The sequence below is a fragment of the Protomyctophum parallelum genome, assembly GCF_964188405.1.
Source record: "Protomyctophum parallelum genome assembly, chromosome: 22".
Lineage (NCBI taxonomy): Eukaryota > Metazoa > Chordata > Actinopteri > Myctophiformes > Myctophidae > Protomyctophum > Protomyctophum parallelum.
The window spans coordinates 1,814,832-1,840,690 of NC_139714.1; the positions used below are offsets into that span (position 1 = coordinate 1,814,832).

Sequence of the window (25,859 nt, forward strand, 5' to 3'; positions counted from 1 at the left end):
TATAACTCTATGGCTATAGCCCATGTTCAAAAATGATGAAAAACAAGGTTAATTTTTTTTCCAAATATTCAAAAAACGATGGGCTATAACCCATGTTTTTTTTTTTTTTTCCATTTTTTTCAAATCCTCAAAAATGATGAAAAACGCGTGCTATATTATGACGTACGGTATGGGCCATAGCCCATGGTCAAAAATGATGAAAAACTAGGATAAAAAAATAATAATCTAAAAATCTAAAAACGATGGGCTATAACCCATGTTTTTTTTTTCTTCATTTTTTTTAATCCTCAAAATGATGAAAAACGGCGTGCTATAGTATGCCGTACGGTATGGGCTATAGCCCATGTTAAAAAATGATGAAAAACAAGGTAAATTCTTTTTTTCAAAATTTCAAAAAACGATGGGCCATGTTTTTTTTTTTTTTCATTTTTTTCAAATCCTCAACAATGATGAAAAACAGAGTGCTATAGTATGCCGTACGGTATGGGCTATAGCCCATGTTCAAAAATGATGAAAAACGAGGTTACATATTTATTTTTTTCAAAAAACAATGGGCTATAACCCATGTTTTTTTTTTTTTTTTTAAATCCTCAAAAATGATGAAAAACGGCGTGCTATAGTATGCCGTACGGTATGGGCTATAGCCCATGTTCAAAAATGATGAAAAACGAGGTTACATATTTATTTTTTTCAAAAAACAATGGGCTATAACCCATGTTTTTTTTTTTTTTTTTTTTTTCAAATCCTCAAAAATGATGAAAAACGGCGTGCTATAGTATGCCGTACGGTATGGGCTATAGCCCATGTTCAAAAATGATGAAAAACGAGGTAAAAAATCCTCATGTGGCAGCGTTCTAACACACTGGTCTAGACAATATTTACTGCTTTTTCGTTTGTTTTCTACTCCTGAAATCGGTTTTGAAAGTAAATACTTGAGTGGGGTTTGAACCCACCATCTCCCGATAATGTGCCAGCGTTCTAACACACTGGGCCACTGGTTCCAGACAGTTTAAACAGCTTTTTTGTTTGTTTGGTTCTGGTACCTTCTGGTAACCAATCTGGTACTCTGGTAAAGTCGAAATTTCTTTTTTTTTTCAAATCCTCAAAAATGATGAAAAACTGCATGCTATAGTATGCCGTACGGTATGGGCTATAGCCCATGTTCAAAAATTATTAAAAAAAGTCGAAATTAACTTTTCATCTTTTTCATCATTTTTGACCATGGGCTATAGCCCATATCGTACGGCATACTATAGCACGCCGTTTTTCATCATTTTACTAGGGGTCCGAGAACCATGTGATCAGAACCATCACTGGCCTCTCTACACTGGCTCCTGGTTAAATACAGAACATAGTTCTAAATCCTCCTCACCTATAAAGTTCTCAATCCTCCTCACCTATAAAGTTCTCAATGGTCAGGCACCACAATATCTCAGAGAACTCATCGATCCCTACAATCTTAACAGAACAGTGCGTTCATAGTATGCAAAAATGCTTACAGTCCCCGAAATACCAAAAGTTACAATAGGAGGCAGGGAGTTTAAGTCCCAGGAACCTTCTCCCGGCTTCGGTCCGTGGGTCTGACATGTTCTGCACAGTCAAGACTAGATTAAAAACCTCGACAAAGGCTATAGCTAGTCTTCAGTTCTCGGTCACCCGACAAAGTTAAAAGAGTGAGAACTGAGTAAGGGAACCACTCCACCCAACCACTCTGCCTGGTCACACTGCCAGGTCGAGTTAATTACACAACCAAACGCCGTTGTATATTGTGTACACGCAATATAGACTAGTATTTTGTAGAGAAGTTTTATGTGAAGGGAGTCGAAATTCACTCCGAGACCATAGGCTATAGCCCATCGTCTCTGAGTGATTTTCGTCTTTTTTTCAAATCCTCAAAAATGATGAAAAACGGTATGCCTTACGATATGGGTATAGCCCATGGTCAAAAATGATGAAAAATGAGGATTGGAAAGTTCAATATGAAAAATCACACTCTTGTGAAGTGAGGGGCGTCCACATGGTTATGCTACTAAAGATGGAGTGCCGTGATTTTTGTACTTTTTCTGTTTTGTATACTATGGAGTTAACATTAGCCTACTGTAATACAGTGGTTTTCAACTAGTGGTCTGCCTCCCACTCACCCCCGCAGCAGTGGAGCTTGTTAAATCTGGGCCTGGGTTGGACCAAAAACATAGCACCTTAAAAAGAGGGCAGCTAGGGGGGGCAAGGTAGAAAAAAAAGGAAAAATCCAAAACAAGGGCAGGAGGGTGAATTCAGCCCTCAGCGTATTCTGACAGAAATTGCCATGGTGTTACCTCCTTTTTAAAAATATCCAACTGGGTATACCTCAGACCACCACACAGTGAATAGAGGTTTTATTGTCCGAAGATAGAGAACACAATTACGTTTTTACAGGAAATGTTTTATTTTAGACAATTTGAATGCATGCCAGAAAGAGGTGTGGCGTTACAGCAGGTGGCAGCACCTGCCCAGTCAGAAAAGAACTCCCAAGACAAGAAGGGAGACCCTGGAAGATCTATGAGTCAACCAACCAACAACACTGTCAGATTTCAGTGGATACATGTCCTGCTGTCATTGTTATTGCATTGTCACATCACTCAAGTCCTGTATTATAATAAGGGGACGGGGGAGACAGAGAGAGGGACGGGACATGTGACATTGTGGAGTAAAAAGTTTTGGGTCAGAGTATCGGGGAAAGCCGGAAGGGTCGGTATCCTTGATTTGGCAAAGAGGACAAAAGTAATTCACACCTTGGTTTTAGGGAACGTCACCTCTCTGACACAAAAATCACTTTTAAAGAGACATTAGAAAAAAGATGCACTTAACTGTAGGTAGCATTCACATGCAGTATAACACCTCCTCTGCTCAGACTAGCTTTAAACATTGTTCCGCACTATTTCATACAGAAAGAGAGAGAGATTCACAGCTAACGTTTTTCAGTTTTTGGGGGTATTATCTTACAAATAATGGTTATTGTATGAATGAATGACATGTTGGGAGGTGTTTGGGGGATGGTGGGACTACGACTAGTGAATTAAATAACCCGTCATGAAAACACAAAAGAAGAGAGAATTCTCTGCAAACGCAGCAAAATGAGAAAATTGTGCTTATCATTGTTCAGGGTCTCTTGCGGAGACTTGCGCCTGAATTATACTTTGTTGTACGATGTGTCGTATGCTGAAAATAGCTGCTCGACGAAGCTTGTGAGCTTGTCGGTCAGCTATTTTCAGGAAGCGACGCCGGAATCTGAAAAGAGTATAAGTTCAGCATTACTGAATTTATACTTCATCGAGCAGCCACATTGTAGGACAAAAACAGTAAACACTGTATTTGAAACTGAGAAATGTGTTGACGTGTTCGACAAAGTATAGGCTGAATTAGCCCTGAAGGTGCATTCACACGGGGAACGATAAAAAATAACACTGTTGTCGGGCAGAAACCTCCCATCTCCAAATTAGTTATTTTCTTTTTTCTTAAATGAACGCCTTACTTGATCATATCAAATAAAATTGGCTTCAAATAAAAGCATCAAAAGTAGCAGATCCACAAGCTCGAAAAGTGGCACATATAGAGGTATTTTGAGCTTGTCGATCTCCTACTTTTACTACTTTTGAATTTGAAACAGTTTTGGACATGTGAGGTTTCCACCCGACAGACGATAATCACTTCGCTATGGTGCGTTCACACCGGACGCTACATTTTAGCTTGAAGCGATATCTCCATTCTCTGCCCCACATGCAAACACACACACTCTCTCTAGCAAAAACCTCTCCTTTTTTTTTACTTCCTGCTCTGGGCTTCTAGGCATAAAAGCAAGAATATGTCTTGATTTAGCATCTTTCCATCGACTTAAGAGTAAGACTGAGTCATGCCGCTTCAAAAATGTTGACGGCGCATCCGGTGTGAATGCACCTTGTGATACAGTTAATGACATAAATCCTTGTACTCGAGCGTCTAAACATAATTATTTGTCAACATACGCATCTCCGCAAAACAAGAGATGATCAAAGAGATGACAAACTCACCAAGTTGGTCCATCAAACTGTTTTTTTTTTTCTTTTTAGTTTTTGTTACTGCTACTATTTCTCCAATATTGATGAGCCAAAAATACCATTATATCAAAAATAAATGCAACCCTTTCACAAAACAATGAGCAATAAATAATAAGTGGTGTTCTTGTACTGTATATATGTACATACACAAAGAGTTACGTTTGTTGTATATATGTACACAAAACAACTGGAGTTTCAGCATCATCGCCCAAGACTGGAATTCATGTCCAGTGTCTATGAATCCCAGGAAAAAGTTAACAAAAATAACTTAAGACAGGATCCGTGTGGGATAATGGCAATCGATCAACTATGTTGCTTGCACATTTGCCCCAAAAAGAAGCAGTGGTGTTTATGGAAGAAGTAAATAATTATTTTCTTTTTTACTTTTAGATAGAAAAAGACAAAATAATTCCATAAAATAACTGTCAAGAAATAGCTTATTGAAGTTATGAACATAGATCAACAACGTTGTCATGCATATCCCTGCCTTGGCTGGTCATGGCCAAGGGTCACGATGACGATGCATTTTGGCTGCACCAGGGCATAACTTTGTTTTTGCATGTTAACCCTCGTGTTGATCTCCACAAAGGACACGAGCAGTGCTGATGCAGATCGCAACACCAACCAAACTTCCAGCTCCGTCGGCTGAGCTCTCGCAGTAAAAGCTTGAGCCTTTCATATACGCCCACAAAGAACTCCTGGTGACGCTCAGCGCTTTCAGACTGTGAACCAATGCACAGTTCTGCCGCTCTGAGAAATTGTGCTGGCTCGCTTCGGTTTCACTCGACAGACAGAGGACCTCTTAATGAGCTGTTCATTGCAAAATAACAGTTTTTTTAATCCATCCGGCTCGAGGGCGTGCATTTGCGGTGAATGTCCACGTATGGATAAAAGTCTCCATTAAATGTCCTCCACCCGTGTTAACGTCCATCAGTGTAACGAGTGCACGTTATAATGTATATGGAACAGATATATTATTCACTGATCCTCGCTTGATCGTGAACGCCTCCGTTGAAGTCCCAGTCCCATACTGAAGTAGCTTATATACAGGAACCGTCCTGAACAAGCAGCCATGTCCTCACAGGCTCACACGTTTACACAATGCCTTTTAGTTTAGTTTAGTTTGTATCAGACACCGCTGTCCTGTTCAATGGTTGTGTATGCGTGCGTGCGTGCGTGCATGTGTATGCATGTGTGTAGGTGTTTGGTTCATAGTGCCCACCGTGAGCCTTTAAGACTTTCTATCTAGAATAACAGAGTTTAATACTGTTGTTCGTTGGGACTGCAGTTACGGACAGGGTTAATATTAAATGAGTGTACACATAGTATATGTATATCAATCTACTGGATGTATAAGTGTGTGCGAGAATTTGTCCTGTTTGTGTGTGTGTGTGTGTGTGTGTGTGTGTGTGTGTGTGTGTGTGTGTTCTGGTCGCACGAGTGCGCCTCTGTGCTCAGACGCGGTCAGACACTGCGCGGTGGTCTTTGGAGCTCGTGGGTCCTCCGGTTACGGCCCTTCTTGTTGTCCTGCATCCGTTTCCACTTGGCGGCCTGTTGGGGGTTTGCCCGCGCCGCCGGCTGGGAGCCTCCCGCTCCCTTCTGGCCGCTCTGGGCCCTCTGGTTATTCTTAGGGGCCTGTCCGCTTGCCGTGCCTACACTGGGCTGAGCCTTCTGGGCGCTCCGTGGTGTCCCCTCTGCGCCCTGCGCCGCAGCCTGAAGCCTCGGGCTGCTCGGCGGCGGGCCGCCCTGTTGCCTCTGGGCATTCAGTGCCGGGGTTTTCGTCCTCGGGGTGGAGTCGGGACCGGAGTCCGGCTTGTTGCCGCCGGGAGCCTTCGGCCTCTTCGGCTTGCGCTCTTTCCGCCAGACGCGGTCGCAGAACTCCTCCACGCTGTTGAGGTCCGGGTGGTCGAGCAGGGAGAGGAAGTCGCGGTACCACATCCTGTGTTTGGCCGTGTGGCCCGTCGCGGCGCCCATGGCCGCGGCATTGATGGGCAGGATGTCGCCCAGCCGCTGCGTGGGGATGACCTGGAGGCTGAGGCGCAGCAGGGGCTGGATGAAGCCGTGCTCCACGGCATGGCAGTGGTACACGCCCGAGTCCGACGGAGTCAGGCTGCGGATCAACAGACCCTGGTCCGTGCAGACCACCCGCTCATCAAGCTTTATCTGAGAGAGAGAGAGAGAGAGAGAGGGGGGGGGGGGGGGGGAAGGGTGAGAGAGAGAGAAACAAAAGACAAAAACATTAAAAAACTAGGTCGCTTACATTTCATGAGCTTTCATTACTGACAAAAAACACCTGAGGTAATGGGAATCACAGGGGTCAAGGGTCAAAGGTGAATCTAAACATCACCCGGGCGCACAATGCTAAAGTTCAAAGGTTATGGGTCATCATGGGTCAGTAGATGATAACGGTAGAGGAAAGGCGTCAGCACTGAGAGGATGTTTGTCTAATTAATGTGAAGCAGTGTGAAATACATCTGCGCAGATAGGAATGTGTGTGCGTGTGGCGTGTGTGTGCGTGCGTGCGTGCACGTGTCTGTGTCTGTGCGTGTGTGCGCGTTTTGGGCGGTCGCGGCCTAGGAAGGTTGAGAACAAATTACGTGGCATTTTTAATATGATAGGAGTAAGGATAATAATAATGATAATAATAATATTATCATTATAATTATCCTTACTCCTATTATGTTAAATATGCCACGTCATTGGTTCTCAACCTTTCTAGGCAGAGACCGCCCAAAATAATCCTATTTGAACAGGGGAACCCCCACCCTGATAAGCACTTAGAATTCTAGGAGTTGAGGCGTTACATTTTGTGCAAATAGCCAATCTACAAGCCTTCACAATTTTTGCCTTCAATATATTATTTGACAATTTGACCAATGTTTGACCAGTTTCTTATATAGTATTTTAACTCAAATGTTTGCTTCTGGGGAGATACCCGGAACAACATATTTTAAGATGGGGGCCGGCGGCCAATTACATATAACTTTTGGGGTCCTTGACACGAAATAGTTTGAGAACCACGGACATAGAAACATAGGTTTTACAGAAAACCTTTAGGATTTAGAGTGTGCGCTCACCTCGTGCTTGCGCTCGTCGCCGAGCCTCTGCAGCTGCCAGTAGATGACGGCCCGCTGGGACTTTGAACTGCACTCCAGAAACATGCTGCTGTTCTCCACGCCGTACACGCTGCGGTCCTCCACGCTGCCCACCAGACCGTCCATGTCATCTACACACACACACACACACACACACACACACCTCGTCACGCTGCTGCTGGCCCTTTCCAGCACAGAAATGCATGCAGCATGCTCCCCATTTAAAATAATTCATAATAATAACTGTGGGAAAATATTATGCTTCACTGGCCACAGCTACTTCACTAGGAAACAACTGGGAGAAGTGTGAGGTTTGTGGTTGGGTTATAGTAAAGATTTTAATAACAAAATTGTTTAGTGAGCGTGCGTGCGTGCGTATGAGAGAGAGAGAGAGATAGAGAGAGAGCATGAGTGAGTGTACCATGATGCTGCAGGTCTGAGCACTGGGACAGAGGGTCTCCGTTCCTGATGTCTTGTCGTCTGGTTCGCCTGTAGAGAGAACACAGTTAAAAGGTTAAACACTAGAAAACAAAACCATGATAAACCATTACACTTGTTTACAACAGGGTCCACCATTTTCAATTCATCAAAACATTTAGGGATGTACAATTATACACTTCTAACACACACACATAATAGGTCCGTGTGCAATTTCCTTTTTGCCCACTGGGGAGCACTGTTAGCTAATAGTAAACCTGCACAGTCGGAGCCATTATGAATCATCTGTGATGAAGTGTGTGTGTGTGTGTGTGTGTGTGTGTGTGTGTGTGTGTGTGGTGTGTGTGTGTGGTGCGTGTGCGTGTGCGCGTGTGTGTGTGCGTGTGTACAACTCAGAACAGTGAGTGTTTACTCAGCCATCAGTCCACTGTTGAGACCACAGCGGGTGAATAAATGACCAAAAGAGAAAAAGAAGAAGAAAACCCTGGCAGCAAGACGCGAGAAACATAAACCTGCAGCTCAATGAACCACTGTGCCTCGTCCACCGCTGTTATTATGAAACACGTACGGTATTGTTACGCTTTTGAAAATGACGTCGTAAAACGGCTTCCCCTCTGCGTGCTTTTAGGACATGAAAAGGCCCCCGTGTCACAGAGTGTTTTACTGCCATGCTATGCTGGGGCTCTGGTGGAAAGTATTCAAAGTACGGGAGTACTTTTACTTTACTGCAGAGCATTTCCAACTTTCAATGCTTGTTTTTACTTCTACACCAACTCAGTACATCTCAGAGGCAACTATTGTAGCCTACTTTTTAGTTTTTCACTCCACTACAATTATTTGAAAACTTTACTGGTTACTTTGTAGATTTGGAATAGTATTATTATTAACCACTTCAGCCCATATGTATTTCGGCCATTTGAAAATGTACGATCTACAAGCTCACTCACAACATGTTGCGTGAGTTTGTAGATCTGCTATGTTCAAAAGATTAAATTTTTAAACTTGTGAAATGGAACATTCCGCATAATGAGTAGGCTACTTTTACTATTGGTCCTTTTAAGAAGTTTGATGCCAATACTTTTGTGCTTTTACTCAATTACATTTTGAATGCCAGACTGGGTATCTCTACATTTGCAGTATTGATATTTTCACTTATAGTTGAGTAGCCTACTTTGCCACCACTGCGTTCTCCCAGCTAATTCACCATCATATCGTCACTGTTGCCGGGTAGAAGCATTGCATCTCTGTATACAAAAAAAATATTATGTTTCTTCATTAATCAATTCCTTTTGTTATGCCTTTATAGTGCAAACGTAGCCAAAAAATAATAAGTTGCATCACTGCCGTTGGGCTATTTCCAAAAGAAAAATATTTTTTTGATGTTGCAATTCTCACCTATAATGACATGCCGAAGGATAGGGATGCCAGACTGAAGGTGGTCAAGTCTGTCTGTGGGTTCTTATGGACATGTAGCCAACGGAAAAGAAGAAACTAGGTTTGGATTCACTGGAACACCACAGGTTACCTTTTCCATTTCCTGAAAGGATCCTAATACTGTACAACGTTTACGCCCGGCAGTGATGATATACATTCTTTCATGAAATGAATGGATGGATGGATGGATGGGTGGATGGATGGATGGGTGGATGGATGGATGGGTGGGTGGATGGATGGATGGGTGGGTGGATGGATGGATGGGTGGGTGGGTGGATGGATGGGTGGGTGGGTGGGTGGGTGGATGGATGGGTGGGTGGATGGATGGATGGATGGGTGGATGGATGGATGGGTGGGTGGGTGGGTGGATGGATGGATGGATGGGTGGGTGGGTGGGTGGATGGATGGGCGGGTGGGTGGATGGGTGGGTGGGTGGGTGGGTGGATGGATGGGTGGGTGGGTGGGTGGATGGATGGATGGATGGGTGGGTGGGTGGGTGGATGGATGGGCGGGTGGGTGGATGGGTGGGTGGGTGGGTGGGTGGATGGATGGGTGGGTGGGTGGGTGGGTGGGTGGATGGATGGATGGGTGGGTGGATGGGTGGGTGGGTGGGTGGATGGATGGGTGGATTGGTGGGTGGGTGGGTGGGTGGATGGATGGGTGGGTGGATGGATGGGCGGGCGGGTGGGTGGATGGGTGGGTGGGTGGGTGGGTGGATGGATGGGTGGATTGGTGGGTGGGTGGGTGGGTGGATGGATGGGTGGGTGGATGGATGGGCGGGCGGGTGGGTGGATGGATGGGTGGGTGGGTGGGTGGGTGGGTGGATGGATGGGTGGGTGGGTGGGTGGATGGATGGGTGCGTGGGTGGATGGGTGGGTGGGTGGGTGGGTGGGTGGGTGGATGGGTGGATGGATGGATGGGTGGGTGGGTGGGTGGATGGATGGATGGATGGGTGGATGGGTGGGTGGGTGGATGGATGGATGGATGGGTGGGTGGATGGATGGATGGATGGGTGGGTGGGTGGGTGGGTGGGTGGGTGGGTGGGTGGGTGGGTGGGTGGATGGATGGATGGATGGGTGGATGGGTGGGTGGGTGGATGGATGGATGGATGGGTGGGTGGATGGATGGGTGGGTGGGTGGGTGGGTGGATGGATGGATGGATGGGTGGGTGGGTGGATGGATGGATGGATGGGTGGGTGGATGGATGGATGGATGGGTGGGTGGGTGGGTGGGTGGGTGGGTGGGTGGGTGGGTGGGTGGGTGGATGGGTGGGTGGGTGGGTGGGTGGGCGGATGGATGGATGGATGGGTGGGTGGGCGGATGGATGGATGGATGGGTGGGTGGGTGGATGGATGGATGGATGGGTGGGTGGGTGGGTGGGTGGGCGGATGGATGGATGGTGCATGTGTGCGTGCGTGCGTGTGTGTGTGTGCATGCGTGTGTGTGTGTGTGTGTGTGCGTGTGTGTGTACGTGCGTGCAGGCTCAGCGCTTCCTCTTTCTATAGTGCACACAAATTATGGACGTAAAGAAACCTACAATCGTTCTCTGTCTATCAATCAACACCCCCCCCCCCCCCACCCACACACACACACACACACACACACTACAAACACAATCATGGAGTCTCATTTGTAGATTTCCCTGGCCTAACATTCCTGTATTTCTTGGCTGTCTGAGCACATGCGAGAGGGCGAGTGTCTGGTTCTCATTCGAGGCTGCAGGGGAAATATCGTCGCTTCGGGTTGAAACCTTGTATGTCCAAAACTGTTCCTCTATATCGTTCCAAAAACTCATTGAAATTCATTCACGGAAAAGAACATGAAGTTGAATTATTGGAGATGTTAGTTTTGTGGCCGACAGCAGTGATATTTGGAGTGCAGAGCTGGGCAGAGCGGAGGCCCAAACCCGGCCCTAACCATGGGGTGTAACCCTGCCCTGCACCACTACACCCACCGGCCTACTTCATGTTGGTGTGAGAAGTTCTGCATGAGTGAAATGAAGGGTGTGTGCGTGCGTGTGTGCGTGCGTGCGTGTATTACTATACTTGTGCGGGCCAAACGTTCCCACATGTACAGAAGAATTTGAGAAATGGACAGTGTGAGGACAATAATTTTCATGGTCCTTGCAAGAGAAATGATCTTAGAGCTGGGTTTACAATTAGGAAAAGACTCCGGTTAGGGTGAATGGTTCGGAGTTAGGTTTAAGGAGGTGGGGTTTGGGTTAGAGTTTTCCTTACTTTTAACTTAGTTGCGTGACATTGGAAAATACCAGAGAAAATGCTGATCTACACGCTTAAAAAACATCCAGTGCGAGCATGTAGCCTGCGTCTATTTCAATGCTGTCCTAAAAGGTTGATGTCCTCACAAGTATAGTAATGCAAACCTGTGTGTTTGTGTGTGTGTGTGTGTGTGTGTGTGTGTGTGTGTGTGCGCGCACGTGCATGCGTGTGTGGTGGTCAGGTCTAATCCCGCTGGATGCAGCAGTGTAATTTGAGGGTGTGTTCAAAACTCTCGGTTGTAGGGTGAAGTTGCTCCTGTTGGCTATAATTTGGCTTGTGCGTGCGTGAGTGCGTGCGTGCGTGCGTGCGATTACTGTATTTTTGAACTCGTGTTCGTGTAGTTTTCTTCGTAGACTAACTGGCATGTTTAGATGTTTGTTTTGGTTTGTGTTGTGTAGTGTAGTCTCAGTCTGTCAGTGGTTTTCATATCAAGGCCCATTATTTATTCAGAATTTGAGCCACAGACCACCATTTGATGAGATTTAGCCTCTCAGACCCCAAATGTACGATTTTGTCCACAATTCCATGCTGTATTGATGTGAGAACACAAACATTGATCTATAATAACAATTCTTCTACATTCTCATTGTGTACACCTCTGGTGAATTAAGCAATGCAGATGTTTAACAATAATGTAACTCTTACGGGTCCATTTAGTTTCATTTCACGCTGGTCTATGTGCATTGGCTGGATATACACAGGATGTCCAGCTGGGATGGTATATAAGCCTAAAGGTTAAAGGTCAGAGACTGTCCCCCGAAACCATGGGATTCATGGGATTGAGGGAAAGGTCGATGAGCATTGATTTCCCTATGCCTCCACAACGGCCGCTGAGCAGGGTTGTTACAGTTGACTAAGACTCAAACTAAAACTAAAAAGCGAGAAATGTATTTTGACGACAAACTACAATAACAACAATCTTTCCCTTTTTGTTACCAAAAAACTAACTGCAAATAAACAGCAAATACAAAAACTGACTAAAATGCGTCGATAAATCGAGGCTTTCCTCATGTCGGAACAACATACCAAACAATTAAATAATAAACTAGAGAGATGGACTAAGAATTAAGGACCATAAACTAAATCTATAGTCTGGCTCCAGACCATCCTCCAGTCTGATAACCAGGCTACTAAATCTAGTGTAATTCCTCAATTACTCACGCACTCAAACAAACAAACAAAAACGAACCCAAACTCTAGACAGAAATACACCACCAAACTAAATAAAAACTCAAACTAATGAATATTATAGACAAAAACCAAAATAACTCTTGCAGCTGAGGCACCCTTGAGCAATGTGCTTAACCTTAACTACTCCAGTGGAACAGCTCCATGCGGTCCAACAGTGGAAGACTGCAGTCGCAATTAAGACTCGCAACGCGGGCAGCGTCCCACGTGTCAGTTTCAATAGCAGCTCGAATGGGAGGCTCATGGGTGCACAAAAAGCGCAGCGTCGCGTGCATGCTCAGCAAAACCTTGCTCGGTTAAATGAAAAACTTGAAAAAGAACGAGGGAGGGAGGGAGAGAGGGAGAGAGAGAGAGAGAGAGAGAGAGAGGGAGGGAGAGAGGGAGAGAGAGCTGCTCATACCTCTTGGCAGTGGGGAAGTATCTGGAGCACTCGGAGCCGTCCCAGGCGCAGTACGGGTCCCGGGCCAGGCAACACTCGGCGCACGCCTTGCCATACACCTCGCAACGGTGCAAAGGCATCTGGGATACACCCAGCGCTGAGCCGAGGTACAACTGTTGCTGTTGGAAGAGTCCGAGAGAAGTAGAAAACACATTAGGAGAATTGATTGATTGATTGTGTGACTCAGGTTGGACTGCATGGCTGGCCCTCGTATAAAGGGTTCCTCTGTGTGAGGTGGCGGGTTCGAGTCCCGGCGGGCGCGTTTCGGTCTCTTTGGAAATCCACGAATGAAAATGAAAATACATTCTCAAGTTCAAGTTTTTTATTGTTTCTCTTGGACTCTCTCAAACCGTATTCGGATGAAATATTATGTGTGGAAAACAGGGTCATTTGTTCTCTTACCTGCTTGGTGGAAAGCTCCATAGCGGTAATGGGAGTTGGCTCCTGCATGAAACAAAATTCACCACATTAAACGCCAGGTTTATTCATTTTGTTCATATTATGTATATTTTCATGAGTTTGACCCACACTATCAATTTGACTTCAACCGCTTTCCACCTGGCGCCAGTACTTTTCATTTTATTATATTTTTCATATTTTTTAAATAGCAAAAATATCTAAAAGCTCAATTAGATTACTGCAATGTTTTTCAAGTAGGACTATTTCCGCTATTCATCATTCAACGCAGTAGGCCTATGTAGGCCTATTAAGTGATTGATTCATTCACTTATTTGCCTACACATTCTATAGAACAACTGACGTAAGTCCATGTCCATAACTCGGAAGACAATTAAGGTCATGTTATTCATGTTACCTCAGGTCAAGTTTCTACTAAGCTACTACACATTCTATTCTTTACAACAATGTAAATATAGGTCCATTTCCATACCCTGAAGACGGTCATCTCCTCCAGAACCACCTCCTCCAGGTCATGCCAGCTCTCTCTGGGAATGGTCACCACCTTCAGCACCGTCCCCATGTCTACAACGCATCGGCACACAAATATACATTTGTTTTGCTTCCTTTATAGCAGTAGTTCTTCAAATATTTTTCATGTATGTCAAGGACCCACAAATTACAATGTGTTTGGCATTTGGCCGCAATCTGAAAATATTATTTTGTGACAGGGGGACCCTCGATCACACAACATTTGTGTTGTGAAAATGTTTCCACATTTCTTTTGGGGAATTAAAAGATTTACCAGCTCAGTGGCCTTGTGGTTAGAGTGTGCCCGCACTGAGACTGGGAGGTCAGGGTTCGATCCCAGGGCTGGATCATACCAAAGACTATAAAATGGGACCCAATGGCCTCTCTGCTTGGCACTCAGCTCAGCACTCAGGTTGGATCTGGGCTAAGTCCCTGCAACATAGCGTCATGACTCATGTACAGGGGGTGTACTTGGGGCTGCCTCATGCTACAGGGGGGAGACATCACATTTCTATTTTGGGTCTCGAGGCTAAAATGTTTAGGAACCATTAACCAACTGTTTAGCCGATGAAGTGTTGCAGCCCTACTGCCAGAGAACAGGCTGAATAAACAGGATGCTGCGGTCACCTGTGCCGATGAACATCACGTCATACTGTCCGTCCTCGGCCTCCACGCGGTCCACCACCAGCTGAGAGAACTGGTAGCCTACGTCCGTGCGCACCACGATGGGACGTCCCCCCGTGGGGTGCACAGGGTTGTACATGGCCGGGTGGCCCCTGGCGAACGTGATGACCTCGTCCGGCAGGTCCTTGGTGGAGTCGAACCCTCCGAACGTCTTGCTGGGACACTGCAGAAGGAACCGTAAAAGATTTGGACATAGTAGTTAAGTGTTGATTTCATCGATGCTATCGATACTATGACGAGAAAGGTTTGTCGACTACCTTTTTTCACTGACAAAAACGAAATGTAAACTAAATAAAAACTAGACTAAAATGTTAGGAATGCTAGTGGACGAGAGATCCAGTATAAGTCATTTTACACTTGGTTGCTTGCTGAAAATAGCAGATCTACAAGCTCACAACACATCCCCCCGAGGGACTCTACTTAACCATATGGGTTTTTTGATGAATCGAGTCCCTATTTTTGAAAATGTTTTGTTGAAAATGTAAACAAATAAGTGATTTAAACACGGCATCCATATAGGTTCAACAATGAGAATAGAAGACTGTTACATTGTGACAACTTTCTTTTCTTTGCTTAACGGCAGACTCACAGTGCCAGGGCGGGGGTAGGGCACCCTGCCTTGGAAGGGCACCCACTGGTAGTTGGGTCCGTCTCTGTGGGCGTAGGGGCCCAGGAAGACCCTCCTGATGTCTGCCATGTTGTACACACACACCGCAGAGCCTTTGAAGATGTTACTGCATGGGAGGAAAGAGAGTGCCAGAAACAATATTTTACAGACGATAATAATCATATTCATAACAAATGCAGAAGTCGACATTGTAAATTCAAAACTCAAATCACATGGAGCTTGGACCCCCACGTGTGACCAGCCTGCCATGTCAGTCATCTACTACAACGTCAGTCATATGTCAGTCTGACGAGTGACGACAGTATGACTCCAAATATGTGTTCCCCCGATCTGAACCATTGTCTTCCAACATGAAATTAAATATTTCAAAATGTAAAACACGTATATATTAAATACATTAGTGGAGGTGCTGGTGGTGGGCATATACAGGGTTGATAGTTTCTTGTATTTTATTGTATGTCTTTAAATGTCTTGATGAATTGAATACATAGGACCACAACGCCCTCGGGGCTTTTTATGTTATCCTTTTAGCATCATAAATATAACCTTTTTGCAAACTGTTAATAAAGTATTCAATCAATCAATCATATCATAAACAATATGGTTTACCGGCAATTTATAAACATCAGCTTAGAATGATCAGTGCATAGAGAGACAAAGCATGACAGAAGGAATGGAAAGTGAGGGAGGTTAAAAAGTAAAAAGAGAGAGCGAGGCCGGCGAGATCAAAGGCGGAACGAAGACAGAACAGTCACAAGGAGAACAGGGGAAGAATTCATCAGTGATGCATCATCACCAGCCAGGGATTTACTGTAGGAACTGTCGAAGCGCCGTAGGAGAAAGACAACAAAATGAGTCTTCAGCGAAGCAACAAAAAGGCACGAGGTAGAAAGGTTGTCATCGTTTAACAGCGGGGATGACAGATTGGAACTTTGAGTTGATTGCTTCCAGCCTCGTCCCGAGAGCAGACAGGAATGTGGGCACGCCACCAGCAGAACAGGAGGGCTGTTTCAGAGCACAGTGGAATTCCTTCTCCAGGATTTTCGTTTTGAGCACTTGGCCCCCGAGTCGTTTTAACAGAGCCAGATGGGAGGGTTCTGCTCTTGCTAGTGGGGGCCACGGCTCCAAACCAGACAAGGTCGAAACTCAAAATCCATCACAAAAAACCAATTGATGTGGATTTTCTGTGTTTTGACACAGGTCGGCCAAAATACATCAGCAATCGGAGACTCACGGTCACGACAGCAGAGAACTTGGGAGTTCCAAAGTAAAATTCCAAGATACATATTCCACTGCCATGATTAAACATCTACAGTATAACTGTTGGAAATACATTCAAGCACTTCCAAATCCCACCCTGAACGCATTGTGTAATAAACCGTTCTGTTTTCCGAAATAAATAAAAATATGTCCATTTTGGAAATGAAAAACGTAATTATGTGGAGATTAGCATTCAAAGTCTCCCGAATTCAATCCAAACCGGAGATCTAATATTTCCATGTTGGTAACCAAAAAGACTTAACTTACTTAACTATTCTTTGAAACTCCAAATTGGCTTAACTTGTTTATTTTTGAACGCACACTCTTAATATGAGAATATAATTCGATTTGAAGTAAAGCTGTTTGTTTTTTCTTCAATAACACACACACACACACACACACACACACACACACACACACACACACACACACCGGGGGGGGGGGGGGAGCAGAGGGGACAGCCTTTGTCTGTTTTAGCGCTCAGGGATGTCGCGTTGGACTCGGCATGGTGACGTGGGTGGCATTATAAACAAGTGACAGCGTTCACCAAAGCATGGAAGATGAATGGATTAACATTTGTAAATGTTAATTACAGAGAAATTCAATTAACCCGCTGGGGCACAAAAAAGACACTCCATTATGTACTGTGCCTCTGGAGAAGGCCAGACCCTACGCATAATATTATGAACACACACGCACGAAGGCGAGCATGCACACACACGCACGCACGAGCGCACACGCACATGCACCCTTTGGGAGAGACCGTCAAAACAGCGTTTCATACACATAAGCACTGGTGGAAAGTAACTAAATTACATTTGCTCAAGTACAATTTTGAGATATTTTCACTTTACTGGAGTATTTCCAGTATTTCAATACGTTTACTTCTACTCCACTACATCTCCATCTCAGAGACAAATATTGTAGGCCTACTTTTACTACGTTACAATTATTTGAAAACTTCAGTTTGGCTACTATAGTACTTTGCAGATTTAAATTAATTACATACATTAACCACTTTAATACAAAATTGCCAATCTACAAGCTCACAACGCGTCTCATCGCGGCAAACATTTTAGTACGTTTACTTCTGGTACTTCAAGTTAAATTTGATGCCACACGCACGCACGCACGCACACAAGCGCACACACGCACGCACGCACACACACACACACACACGCACATGCACAAACACACTTTAATGCACAGGATCACCACCATCAACCATGGACCTGTCAGAGGGACGGTCTGTGCTTTGCCTCATTAAGTGGCGATATTAAAAGCCAGCCGCTCTGAAATACCGCTCTGTTCATCTCTAAAAACAGGCACTTAGAAAACCAATTAAACCCACTCTAATTCCTCAAAGCCCTTTAATTGAATCTCCGAGCGTCTTTGTGTGAGACTGTGTGAGAGTGTGCGTGTATGTGTGTGCGTGTGCGCGCGTGCATATGTGTGCATGCCAACCAGCACCCCACCCAACAGCAATTCACATGGTGTGCACCGAAACCCCCTCCCGTATGGGATTAGCGATGCTCGTCGCTGCCATTGTCAGACTGCTCCAGGATTCTATTCATTGTTTCTTATCGTGACCATGACCAGTGATTGATGGTGAATAGCCTCGGACACAAAGCCACACCTGACGCAAAATTCATCATCATCACCATTCGCACCACCATCGTCCTCGCCATCATCACGATAAGTGTCGCCATCTGTGGCGTTTCGGGCTCACGTGCATAGCCTCGTCTCTCAACGCCTTCGACCTCAACGGGGCGCGTCGAAATGGAACGCCGTCTGGCTTAGCCGTGCGCTCCTGGCACTGGTGTAAAGTAACTAAGTGCATTTACTCAAGTACTGTACTTAAGTACAATTTTGAGGTATCTGCACGTTATAATAAGTATTTCCAATTTACTTTTACTCCACTACAATTATTTGAAAGCTTTAGTTAGCTTTGTAGATTTTAATTGTGATTAGAAAACATACATTAGAAAACCTTTCTTGTGACCACCGCGCTCTAACTTAAGGTGCGTTACCCGTTCAAATCATATAATAGAAATAAAGGTGATGGGTCGCACACACCAATCTGCTTTAGTTTTTATTCTTGCATGTTGAATTAAAGTCAACAGACGTTTCGGCTATCCAGCCTTCATCAAAAACATACATTAACCACTTCAACGCTATACATTTCTGCCATTTGAAAATAGCAGATCTATAAAGCTCACAATGCGTCGCATTGCGACACATTGTGAGCATGTAGATCGGCTATTTTCAAAAGATTTTGCACACATTTTGAACTTGTGAAATTCTGCAATATGAGTACTTTTACTTTTAGTACGGACTACATCTACGTTGCAGTACTTATACTTTCACAAGTCAAATATTTGAGTACTCTTTCCAGCCACTGGTTCTTGGTGAGTGAGTATCGGGTTCCCCCCCCCCCCCCTTCCACTCCCATTGATCCGACACCTATAATCTGATTTCCCCAACCCGAGCCTCCGGGGGAGGGGGGGGGGGGGGGGAACGAGAGGATAAATCGGCTAAAAGCAATCTCCAAATCTTGAAGAGGCGAGACGAAAAGGCCGGGCGAGGGAAAGCACCTGGAAGTGGATTAACAGGCCGGGCAGCGGCGTCTGGGCAGATGTCGGTCAAAAGCCTGCATCCAGTGTTGGAAACTAACTAAGTACATTTACTCAAGTACTGTAGAATTACAATTTTGAGGTGCTTTTACTGGAGAATTTCCAATTGTCAGTACTTTTACTTTACTACAGCTCAGAGGCCTACTTTGAGCTATACGTACAAGCTCACAATATGCCGCGATGAGAGATATGCGGCATAGAAAGATTTTAAATACAGTTCATCCATTATGACACAGTACATCCTACATAATGACTACCATACATTTACTTTTAATGTATATTTTGATTCCAATACATTTGCATTTTACTTGTTCCTTTACTGGAGTTATATCATTTCTATAGTCATTTCTATGAGATATTTTATTATTTTGTATAATACTTCACCGATCTACAAGCTTGGTCCAGGACAACGCGCAACAAAGTCTATCAAGCCATGTTCTGAAGTTCTCTCACATTTGACCGGACTTATGAAATATTATTCCAACATTATCTTTTGATACGTGGACCCCGTTGACCGGCCTGTACTTATGCCACGCATGCACACTGGTGGTCCGTGAACCACTGGTTGAGAAGCGGCGGCTTCCAGGACTGCAGATGGAACGGAGAAAGAAAGAATGCAGGGAAGCGGAAAAAGAGGAAATGGAAGCGAGTGTGCTTTTCAAATATGAGAGGAAATAGCTTGTGCAGGCGGGAATATTTCACTCATCTCCTATAGCAACGAGTCAACACAACGGATATGATAGTGGCAGCATCTGTTGCCGTCAACATTCCGTATATTACGTGAGGATTTGAGCACTGAAAAAGCTTTTGTACTATAGATGCAGGCAGGGCTATACTGAACACATGGAACACAGGTTACCTGGACCAGAGGTTCCCAAAGTGCGGTCCGGGGACCCCTAGGGGCCCTTGAGGGACTTCCAGGGGGTCCCCAGATAAGTGATAGTTAGGAACCAAATGGCCTTATAATTATAGACACTTCATGGGTCTGTAACTCAGAGAGTGTACAAATGGAACCAAATGGACCTGTGGACAGGGGTAGGAGCAGATAAGCTATATAATTGTACTAGATTTTGTGTTTTGCTTCTGTTTTAACTTTTTTCTTTCAATGTGTTATTATTGTATATCTATTATTACATTGTCTTCTTATTTAACCCATTCTGGGCGGGAACCCCCTTTGGTGTTTCAAGCATTATGTTATACTTTAGCTATTGAAAAATAGCAGATCTACAAGCTCGTAGGCCTACAAGCTCGAGCTTGGTGCTGTGGTGCAAATCTTTGAATATATATTCTTTGAATATATATGGTGGTCGGCGGCATATTACATATCATTTTTGAGGTCCTTGACATGAAATATTGAGAACCACTGATATAGAAACATGAGGTTTTTCAGAAAACTGTCGGATTTAGAATTTGTAGAATCGTTCTCAGGTCTAAATGGGTTCAAATGGTTCGACATAAACAATGATTGATTCCTTCATTGATTCTACAGATGTGAGATAAGGTCAAGGTTACCTGGACGTGGTGAAGACGGCGTAGATGATGGGGTTCTTGGGGTCCTTGGAGCTCATCAGGAAGACGTCCTCTGCAAGCACAACATATTTCGGGGTTGAACAATGTAACCCATTTAGACCTGCGTCACCTTAACCACTTTAACCATTATTGTCTCCACCAGGCCGAAGGCATGGGGAGAGAGTATGTTTTGCACTCCGTCCGTCCGTGTGTCCGTGTGTCCGTGTGTCCGTGTGTCCGTGTGTCCGTCCGTGAACAGCTAATCTCGGCCACCGTTAACCCGCTCGATGCCAAATTTTGCACACACACTCCCTGGATGCCAACGATGAACCTCTGCCCCAAACATTCCAGAACGGCCTGTTATAGCGCCACCAGGAGGCCGCTTTGTGCAAAACAGGTTTTTGCACAGCACACCTACAGATTTTGTCCAAACATCACGCAAATTGGTACACAGTCTCTCTAGAGCCATTCAACCAAACCGGTCTTTCAGATTTCTCACACTCCATCCTGATTGGTTAAGATTGGCTTCCAAAGTTCACAGGAGTGCTCAGTTTCAAACAAAATGCTGCAAATCATGAACACATCGCGTGATTTCCGTGAAATTGTGCACCCACATTCCCACTAGGCCGAGGACGAAATGCCACATCAACAATTTCAACTCAGCCTCAAGGTGGCGCTATAACTGGCCGAAAAGTGTTTTTACCTCTAACTGCACGGATCTGTGGATAACCTGGTGGAGACCTGTGCCCAGAAGGGCACTTTTTCTAGTTTTAAACTTTAGCTGTTGAAAAATAGCAGATCTACAAGCTCGTAGCGTGGCAATTGGTGCTGCGCTACGAGCTTGTAGATCTGCTATTGTTGAAAAATTGTGAAAATGTTGCGCACATCATTGAATATATATTCTTTCAGAGCGAACGTTTTCTCAAATATTTGCATCTGGGTCACTGGAAGAACATTTTTTCAGATGGGGGTCGGCGGCCAATTACATAAGTTTGAAACACAGGTTTTTCAGAAAATTATTTAGAAGACATTTTTGAATTTTGACCTCAGGTCGGACACCGTGGCGCACGCACATATTTACTATTTGTATAGCCACACGGAGGCCAGAAGAGGAATTTGATTGAAAATACTGTCATATGTATTTGTAACCCGAACTCTATAACCGCCTAACCGCCTGTAACCCCTAAATGTAAAAGTAAACCTAAACCCAATGTGGACTGGAAATGCATTGCTAATCCTATAATCCGGAGCGAATCCATTTGTATTTGAAATCTTAGCTCTAATATGATTTTTATCCCTGAAAATGACCGACGGACCTTATTGTATAAGATCTTTGTTGGAGTTTTGGTCCCCATGTGGATAGCATTACACACACGCACGGCACACGCACGCACGCATGCACGCACCCATCAACCCACGACGCACACAGACTTACGTAGTTCATCAAAGTGCGTATCGATGCCATTGGCTCCTGGTACTGAACACATTAACCGGGCCTTAAGGAAGGTGGTCCACTTGTTTACTAGACTCCTGTGACCTCCCTGGTCATTCTGGAAACGCACACACACACACACACACACACACACACACACACTATAATAAGAACAACAGCATACACAGGATTGTAGATAATGTGGGAATGGAAAAAGGACAACTGGAAGGAATCGGTGGGAAGATACAACGCCTGCGTGCGTGCGTGCGTGCGCGTGTGTGTGTGTGTGTGTTGTTACCTTACACAGTTGTCCTATCCTGGCGATGGTAGCCTTGCCAGTGTGCTCTCCATCCATGGCGTTCTCCTTGAAGAACAGGAAGATCTTGTCGTCTTCTGGGTTGTCGCTCTCCGGGATCAGGTTCACGCCCACAAACCTGGGATCTGACAGACACACACACACGCACGCACACATGCACACACAAATTTGAATATACCGATTACACTGTTAATTACAGGTTACCGGAACGCACAGCCTCAAAAATAAACTAAGTTTAGGAATACCTGGTGGCGACCATTCTGAGGACGCCGAATTTGCACGCGTTCTTGTATCCAATGTGAGGAGTGGACGCACACACTCTCAAACACACACACTCTCAAACACGCACTCTCAAACACACACACTCTCAAACACACACACTCTCAAACACGCACTCTCAAACACACACACTCTCAGACACACACACTAACACGCACACAAGGAGAGCAGGGAGCACCAGTTTCCAGATCCAACCACTGTCTCGGTGAAAATCCTCCTCCCCTCTAACGAGACAATCCACGTTGATCCGGTTCGGTCGTGGCTCAGTGGCTGCGCCGTACGCCGCCGTGTAGCGTCTCGTTTCACCACGACCCGGCGCTCCGGGTTCCAAAATCCCCACAAACCCCTCTCTCTCTCTCTCTCTCTGTCTCTCTCTCTCTCTCTCTAAACCGCATCCTTGCACAAACACACATGGCTCCGATTGTACTTGTACAACACTTGAATAAATCTGCCGCAGCTTTGGGGGCGCGAGAGGAAATCAAAACGCGGAAAAAAGGCCAAATGGCCCGAGGTTCAGGATTACCCCCCCCCCCCCCACCCCGCCACCACCACCACCACACCCCCAAGCCCCTGAAGCTGGTGGGGATGGGGGCAGTGTTGCCATGTCTGCTCATTTTTCTGTAAAGTAGCTTGTAAATATTATTAGTTGAGGGTTCTGTTCTTTTGGAGGGGGGCTAGTTTCTATAATGTGTACTTGCTTTTATTGCTTAAATCGGTGGTTCCCAAATGTTTTCATGGCATTGAGCCCCAAATGAATTTGTCCCCTAACCCCCATCTGAAAATGTATTGTGCCAGGGAGCCCTGTAGGCCTACCACATTTGTGTTGTTGAAATATTTCAAAAAATCTTCCAAATACTTAGTTTAAAGATTTTTTTGAAAAGAGCTGATCTACAAGCTCACATCACATTGCACCGTGACCTGTTGTGAGCGTGTAGATCGGCCATTTTCTAACATCCGCTTTAGAAAAGTATAAAGCCTGCAGCTAAAGTGCTCGTGTGGCCTTTACAGGCTTGTTTTCATAGACCTGGTTGTGTGTTTCTCTCACAAAATCTGGCAACACTGGAGGGCAGTGTGTGTGTGTGTTTGGGGGGGGGGGGGGGGGGGTGGGGGGGGGGGGTGGGTCGGGGGCAAGGCGAGGGGGATTGCAGTCGCAGTCACCCAGGCGTCGTCACGCGTAAAACGAGCCCGCGTGTGTAAGAGCGAGGGGGTTTAGACGGGAGAAACAAGGGGTGCCATGTTACGGCCGGATGGCTGTTTGCTAGGGGATAGAGTGGCTGTGAAAAGGGCCAACGGAGCCAAAGTGGGGAGCAGATTTACAAGCACACTATGTGGGTAACAGTCCTTGGATATGAATCACCACGCATGCACGCACGCGCACACGCACGCACGCGATAAACAGTGCTGCGCAGAGGGATGGCATGCCCCCGTTGTTCGTTCAGACACACAGAAACAACTACTGTGGCCAGATGTCATTTCCTGGAGTCTAGTAGGACTAAATATAGTAAATAATAAAATCGCTGCAATTGTTTGTAAAAAAACTTATAATACATATTTAGCCCCTGTCAAAAATAGCCCAAAAAAAGAAAGCAGCAAATGAAAACATTTAAATAACACATTTATACAAATAATAATAATAACACTCAACTTTTACTTTCTCTAATAAAACATTAACCTTGGTTGAAAAAACACCAAAGTAGTTTTTTAAGCTAAAGACACGCCCAAGTTGGTCTCGCATAGCCAGGCGAGCTATCTGTATATATCCGCCTATAAGGCGGTAGATCTCTGAAAGTCTGGCGAGGGAGAGCCAGTGCATTGTCTGGCAGCGGCATCAGCCGCGGAGTGTCCGCGGCAGGCGGCAGTGTTTCTCGGCGGCATCAGTCCGACACCCTACGCCAAGCGCTATCCCTAACCGCAAGCACGACGCAACGCATGCCAGACCAACGCTCCGCCGCAAAAGCGGCATTGGAGTGCACCTTCCCTGGCAGACGCCACCCCTCTCCCCGGCAGCACCGCGGCTGTTACCGGCAGCGGGGCATCTGGAGCGGCGGCCGCGGATAAACACTGCCGCGGAATGGAGCTGTCATAATACACCCACCTTCCCGGCAGCTGCCGCCATCAATGCACTCACTCCTTCTGAGTCTGGCTATGTGAGCCTAGACCCGAGCAGATAATATATATATATATATATATACACTCTACAATCTGCTACTGGGAGTGTGCCGTTCAATGCACACATTCATAAATCCAAACAGTGTCTTGGTGCCAGAGGCCCTGTGGTCGTACAACTCCTGATGTTTAATTCCCAACAAAAGGCGTCTTTATTCGACAGGAGGGTTTAATCCTACCGCTACCTCCATCCCGCCATGTGTGTTAAAAGATGGGAGCAGCGTACAAATAAACCGGGAATGAATCGAGTCTAGCGAAAGCCCTCCTTGTGGGTCTCACCCCCCCCCCCCCCCCCCAATCCTTTTGAAGTACACACTCAGTTTAGAATCAATAGCCATTAAGGATTCATTCCCGAGTTTCTCTCCTGTTACATTGGGAGTGTATACCATGTAACCCCCGCTGATAAAGGCTCAATTGAATATCCCCATCCTGGTAATCCAAGCAATTACCCTCGCTCCTTTGTGGAGGAGAGGATTTAGCCAGGGTGAGCGGTTTGTTGGAGCCGAGCGAATGAATGGAATGATGGGGATTAAGGTGAGGACAATAACGTCTCAATACTCTTTCTTTTCCCCCCTTTTAAAATGACTCTTTATAGATATGTCATGGCAAATCACCACGCCTGTGTGGGCTGTGCGTGCATGCGTGCGTGCGTTTGAGGGCCAAATATCTACTATACTTTATATATATATATATAAAGTATAGTAGAATTTGAATAATCCAGATCGTGAGGACAATTTGTTTTGGTTCTCACAAGAGAAATGGTTGTTTATATGGTATATATATGGTATATATATATATTTTTTTAATTCAATTACGATTAGAAAAGATTCAGGTGGGGGTTAGAGTAAGGATTCAATAAAAATGTTGAGGTTTGGGGTTGGGGCTGCTCGATTTATACGCAGTCGCACACTGAACATGCGTGCGTGCTTGTGCGTGTTCTTGCATGTGTGCATGTGTGTCGGTGTGTGCAGTGTTTAAGGGGGAGGAGGTCAGTATTGGGGGTTGGTGGTGGACTGTGAGGAATTTGACTCTGCCACAGGAAAACAGCTGAGAGGGGATTAGTGCTGTGGGAAAGAGGG

The 25,859-nt window shown here is 45.3% G+C and overlaps 1 protein-coding gene across 2 annotated transcripts in view; it reads right to left on the reverse strand.

The window, feature by feature from the left end:
- Positions 1-2,401: 2,401 nt before the first annotated feature.
- The window catches only part of sema3aa (sema domain, immunoglobulin domain (Ig), short basic domain, secreted, (semaphorin) 3Aa), a 63,066-nt gene continuing 39,608 nt past the window's right edge, over positions 2,402-25,859 (reverse strand). The window contains exons 7-18 of one of the 2 annotated variants that reach the window (XR_014568823.1): positions 22,318-22,460; positions 22,023-22,137; positions 20,591-20,660; positions 15,147-15,291; positions 14,501-14,720; positions 13,836-13,927; positions 13,349-13,390; positions 12,908-13,065; positions 7,590-7,657; positions 7,151-7,299; positions 4,873-6,236; positions 2,402-4,840 (exon numbers count right to left, since the gene is read on the reverse strand). Coding sequence is in view for 1 of the 2 variants with exons in the window: in XM_083758090.1 (XP_083614216.1) it covers positions 5,538-6,236; positions 7,151-7,299; positions 7,590-7,657; positions 12,908-13,065; positions 13,349-13,390; positions 13,836-13,927; positions 14,501-14,720; positions 15,147-15,291; positions 20,591-20,660; positions 22,023-22,137; positions 22,318-22,460 (1,901 nt within the window). In the remaining variant the exon portion in view is untranslated. Of the gene's footprint in view, positions 6,237-7,150; positions 7,300-7,589; positions 7,658-12,907; positions 13,066-13,348; positions 13,391-13,835; positions 13,928-14,500; positions 14,721-15,146; positions 15,292-20,590; positions 20,661-22,022; positions 22,138-22,317; positions 22,461-25,859 lie in introns of both variants that reach the window. The other variant, XM_083758090.1, reaches the window with a different exon arrangement.